Source organism: Seriola lalandi, unplaced genomic scaffold (genome assembly GCF_002814215.2).
Source record: "Seriola lalandi dorsalis isolate HSWRI2012SDOR001 ecotype SW California unplaced genomic scaffold, Sedor1 jcf7180002054884, whole genome shotgun sequence".
NCBI classification, from domain to species: domain Eukaryota; kingdom Metazoa; phylum Chordata; class Actinopteri; order Carangiformes; family Carangidae; genus Seriola; species Seriola lalandi.
In genome coordinates, this window is record NW_019525436.1 from 19,704 (window position 1) to 25,505 (window position 5,802).

Genomic DNA, 5,802 nt, shown 5'->3' on the forward strand with positions numbered 1-5,802 from the left:
CTTTTCGGGCGGGAGGCGGGGTACACCCCGGACAGGTCGCCAGTCCATCGCAGGGCAAACACATAGAGACAGACAACCATTCACACTCACAGCCACACCTATGGTAAATGTAGAATAACCAATCAGCCTAGTCCCCATTTGCATGTCTTTGGACTGTGGGAGGAAGCCGGAGTACATAAGATTTTAAGGTTTCAGTATAGATGTATCAGTTTGACTGCAGCATCGTGACGACTCTTACCGTCTGTGCTGGCATCATCCACCAGTAAGATCTCTGTGAGCAGGGCTGCAGGAGCAGTGTGTAAGATACTGTAGACCGTCCTGAGCAGAGTGGACCAGGCCTCATTATGAAACACTATGATCACACTGGTGGTAGGGAGACCAGGACAACGCCAAAACTTCTGTTCCAGGCAACTGTCAGGGCCAAGCAGGTGTCAGATTTTTAACAAGATGCATATTTTCAAAAGAATTACATGTCAGTGTCAGCAGTTATTGATCCTCAATAAACAATGAGTATATACTCACTCTGTGTGGCGGGTGTCTTTGCCTAAGTCACGATGCAGAGAGATGCGATCACTGGCAAACTGATTGAACTGGTTTTTATCAAAGCCACGCAATTTCTCATCCTGTTCTTCAGGATTCATTAGCTGTAACACAAAGGCTTTCCCATTTGCACCTTGTGCCATAGAATCCTGAAGTGGCCTCTGAAGGTGAGGCTTCAGCTCCTCTTTGGTGTAAAAGCCAGAAGGACAATCGGTACCTGAGCGATCCAGCAGACTCATATTTGCCATAAGTCGTTGTGATGTTAGTGGGAACGCTCTGTCGTTAAAGTTGTAGTATGAATGAAAAAAAATGTAAGGTAAAAACAAAAAGCAGAAAACTACAACCATGTTCAGAGGGCTGAGTCCACGGTAACATATATGCATGGCATACACTGGGAAGGACTGACCTAAAATAAAGCTGAAAAGAGATCACATAAAATATATCATTAAAGAAAAAATTAAAAAATCTTTAAAATATTGTTACGCTGGCAGCTGCATCCGCTTTAATTGTTTTTTCTTTGTTGTTTTTTTGTTTGTTTTTTTACTGGCTCACATGTCTAATAGTCGTGACACATTAAATTAGACACCATTTTATTTTCTCATCATATAAGCTAGACTTACACATAATGGGCTCTATTTTAACAGCCCAAAGCGCACGGTCTAAAACGCATGGCGCGCGTGTATTTAGGGTATGTCCATATCCACTTTTGCTGTTTGACCGATGGAAAAACGGTCGCGAGTGTTTTGGGCGAACATGCAAAAAACAGTGCCATCTCCCATCCCCTTCAAAAACGCTCGACCTTTGCCACTTTGCTATTACGTGTTTGACACAGAATTCGTGGCGAGTTGATAAAATATTGTGACTGGCCAGTGAACCCAGTCCAGTCACAGGTACGCAGTGCGCAACTGTGCGCCCAGGGGGGTAAGCTGAGTGAATTAATGTGCTCCATACATAAATACATTTCCGGTTCATTATGAAACTGTGGTTGGACAAAGTTAGTCTCGGTGATGTATGGGAAACACTGTATCCGCATATCTCAAGCATATTTTCAGCACACGCTGCAGGCACAGTATAGGCGTGTATAAGATAGAGCCCATAGTGTCCATACGCGTATTTTTTTTTTTAAATATACAAAGTAGGAAACTTTATATGTGAACTAGCTAGAAAAAATGTAGGCCTATACACATCCCTCTATTAATGTGCACCATAAGTCTACTGCACAGTATATTAACAATCAGAACAGGTGTAGGCTACATGTTGTACAATGATCAATTCAAAACGTATTTATATGATCTATCAACAAGTCCTACAACGTTTTGTGTATTTCTGCCGTGCAGGCTTAACCGAACATTAGATAATGAAGTAGACCGCATTTTTACATAAGTCTGTAGCCTATAAGTGGCAAAATTAATGTAAGACATTGTTTAGATTACAGTGTTTTGACAATGTAGCCTATACATTTAATAAAGTTTACTATTTACAACAATATTTGGAGAGAAATGCATGATAATTACTTGATAAACAAGAAAAAAAACTAATTGCCATAACATGACTATAGTTCTGAATTAGATATTAAAGGACAAACTTTTATTCTATTCTTTCTAATCTATTGAATCAGTAGCCTACTTACTATACTTTTGCTGCAGAACATGAACAAATTCCTCCACCTGTGTTCTCCTTTTGTATATGGCACGGAGTTTTTGTCTCTCTCAGAGACAAGGAGAATCTGCCTTGTTGTTGTTCGCAGGAGGAGTGACTGCACAAACCGGTCCAATAGACAACTGCAATAAACCTGCCAGGCCGCATCACACACATCATATTAAATATGCACAGTAGAACTCAAAGAGGCAGGTGAGTGACGTTAGTGGTTGAGTCTGAAATCACTCTCTGCTCCCTCAATAGTGCACTATATAGTGAGTTTGCCATTTTATAGTGATGTCCGAATGTATAGTGAGAATTATTATACCCTATATAGTGGACTCATAGTATCCTAGAATGCATCGTGAAAAGTAGTGTACAACCAATGGTCACTAACCAAACAATATATACCATAATGCATTGCGCTCGCGCTGAAAGCCAGAAAAACGGTGAGAAAAAGATTAACAGTGTCAGTGTCGGAAAGTGTTTTTTTATTTTACCGTTATAACCATCTTCATTGAACTCCCTGGAAAGAGAGGACGGAGTGGTGAATGAGTGAGTGATTTTAAACGCAACCGTGAGAGTGCACAGTCACAAAGGTGAGGAGTCACTGAATAATTGATTCTAGTATTGCTTTCTTTTTTTAACCAATATTTTATATAGTTTTTAAAACAGATAGAGAACACTGAACACAGACGACAGCAATGGCAGATATGAGCAAATCACATACAGGACCTACCAAATGGGATAAGATAAGAAAAAGAAGAAGAGATGAAAAATATAATAAATAAATAAATAAATAAGGGGGGGGGGGCAACAGCATGGGACCTTGCATGGACAATTCTTAGTGTTCACAGTTTAGAAATTTCATATGAATCAGGGAAAACATAGCTAAAGCAATGAAACAAAATCAATGTCCAGGAAGGAGCATTAGGCATTCACAGAGGTGCAGGAGGGACGCCAGGCTACATTGCAGCACCCTGTGCATACCAAGTCTGCTGTACAATCCGGCAGGCAGTTTAGGAAAGGCACCCAAATTTTTTTAAATAATTACAGTTCTAGTTTGTTTCCAGTCCGCAGTATGTAACTATGAATTAAGTGTAACCAGTCATCAGCAGCCTATTGCACTCTATGTCCCTGCATAAGGGAGGCCTTATTCCATTCAGAAAACTGCCTGCCCATCATTAGTAGATTTTTCAGATCTGCAGGTATGTAACCTAGGAAGAAAAATAACTCATCTTTACCCTTCACAACAGCTTCCAACCTTTCATGAGGGAGGATACTAAAGATCTCTCTGTACCAAAGGGTGACACTAGGTGGAAGAGTTTTGATCCAGTTTTGCAGTATACACTTTCAAGCAGCTAGAAGGAGTTTTTCAAAGAGCTTATAATGTGATGCAGTGAGATGTAGGTCCCTAGAGGGGAGGCCTAGGAGGAAAATCCCACTGACTACCTTGAAAATAAGTGTCCAAAATCTGGAAATCAGTTTACATTCCCAAAAGTAATGGAAATACATCCCCCTTTCTAAGTTGCACTTGGTATAGGGAGGAGAAATGGAGTGGTCAATTTTGTTTAAAACAACAGGAGTAATATGCAGTCTGTGAAGTATCTTGTACTGAGTTTCTCTCAGCCGGTCACAAGTAGATGTGGACTTGATCAGGCGTATAGTTGTTTGCCAGTCATCCCCTATATATTCATTGTTCAAGTCGTTTTCCCATCAATGAGAGATGTCTGGTAAATGGTATGTGACAGAAGAACCCAGAAGTGAGCAAAATGAAGCTATAAAATGTTTTCTGTTTTTGCGCTCTAGAAGAAATCTCTCAACATCACTGTAAGAGATGTTAGTAGAGAAAGAACTGGTCTGTGAAGACACAAAATGCCTAATCTGCAAGTATCCAAAAAAAATGGTGCTTGGGAATATTGAATGTTTCTTGTAACTGCTGGAAGGATAGTAATATATTGTCTCTCAATAGCTTGCCAATTACGTGAATTCCTTTGTCCCTCGAAGAGAGGAACATAGGTGAGCTAACACCTGCAGGAAAGTCAGTTTTGGGTTATGGGAGAAAGTAAGGATTTCACATTCCTTCTTCCCAGGTATTTAGAAATATCATGCCATATCCTGATACTGTTGTAAATGATAGGATTACATTTTATTTCTGGATTTATCTTCTTTGCCTCACATGTGATTAAGCTCCATGAGGAGTGAGGGTGACAGGCCCAGGAATCAATACGGGTCTCTCTCTTAATATATGAATGTAACCACAGCCAGAGGTGGCGTGCATGACAGGCCCAGTTATAGAACAACATATTAGGCATAGAGAGATCGCCCATGTCTGTAGGTAATTGTAATATCTTAAGCCTCTGCCTGGGTTTTTTGCCTTGCCAGATAAAGGCACCCTACAATTTATTGAAAGACCTCTCATTCTCCTTTAAAACTGAACTCAAGCGCTCCATTGGAAGAAGTTTAAAGATTTCTCCATATCACTGGTTAACCATTGGAGGTCTGGACTTAATCCACTGAAATAGAAGGCACCTTCTAGCTAATAAAAGAAGCTTGATCAGAAGTTTTTGCTGGACACTTAATAGAGAAATCCCCTCTACTGAAAGATTTGACAGAAACCAACCAGGATTTATTTGTATGTTTTTACCAAAAATTACATCAATTTCCTGTGAGACTTTTTCCCAAAATCTAAATATCAAAGGGCAGCGCCAGATGCAATGTATGTTAGACCCAACCTCCTGCTTGCACTTAACACAGAGGGGAGAGATCCCAGGATAGAAAGTATAGAGAGATTGGGGTGTGTGTTGTATTCTATGAAGGATCTTGTACTGACTCTCCGTTTGCCTGTTGCACAAAAAGATTTTGCCTACTGACTCCACTGCATTGGACCATGCTTCCTCTCAAAGCTCAGTCCCCAAGTCCCTGTTTCATATAATTTTAATTCTGTCAATGTTACATGTATTGAGGGACTGTAGTTTTCCATAGAAGTAGGATATAATTTTTCTATTATGGTAAAACTGTAACAAGAATGAGTCATAAGCTGAGCCTATTGGCTGGCTTTCACATCAAGATTGTTAATGAAACGTCTGACCTGAAGATGGCCATAAAAATGTTGAGGTGGTACAACATATTTGGTTCTGATTTGTTCAAATGATAATAATTTATCGTCCTCGAACATAGCACCAACAACCCTGATATCGTGATCATACCAGAATGGAAATATGTTCGTATCCAGTCCTCGGGGGAAAGCTTTGTTCTGTATAATGGGGTGCAGGGCTGGAGTCGAACCTTTTGGGTGAACTTCACAATCTTCTCCCAAGTTCTGAGTGTGTTAATCATAACTGGGCTGTTCTTGACCTTGATTGGAAGCAAAGACGTCTCATTAGTAACAAGGCTGAGTAGAGACAGAGAGAGCCAGTGCCAGGTGTCATTTTCATCCAGAAAATGTCTTATTTCCTGTTTTATAATTACTTTCCTTGTGTCTATTGATGTCTTTATTTCCTGTCTGTGATGTAGGCCGACCTGAGTGGCCGTTTAGTAGGAGGCAGACACTGAGAATTTTGTCCAGGGATACCAAAGTGATTTATTTACAGTGCAGTCCATGTTCACACTTTACAAAAAAAA

The 5,802-nt window shown here is 40.2% G+C and overlaps 1 protein-coding gene across 3 annotated transcripts in view; it reads right to left on the reverse strand.

The window, feature by feature from the left end:
• The window catches only part of LOC111671538 (polypeptide N-acetylgalactosaminyltransferase 3-like), a 7,155-nt gene extending 4,882 nt beyond the window's left edge, over positions 1 to 2,273 (reverse strand). The window contains exons 1-3 of one of the 3 annotated variants that reach the window (XM_023428653.2): positions 2,171 to 2,273; positions 523 to 957; positions 239 to 411 (exon numbers count right to left, since the gene is read on the reverse strand). In XM_023428653.2, coding sequence (XP_023284421.1) covers positions 239 to 411; positions 523 to 923 — 574 coding nt within the window. In that variant the 5' untranslated portion in view covers positions 924 to 957; positions 2,171 to 2,273. Of the gene's footprint in view, positions 1 to 238; positions 412 to 522 lie in introns of all 3 variants that reach the window. The other 2 variants (XM_023428654.2, XM_087179954.1) reach the window with 2 other exon arrangements.
• Positions 2,274 to 5,802: the final 3,529 nt, after the last annotated feature.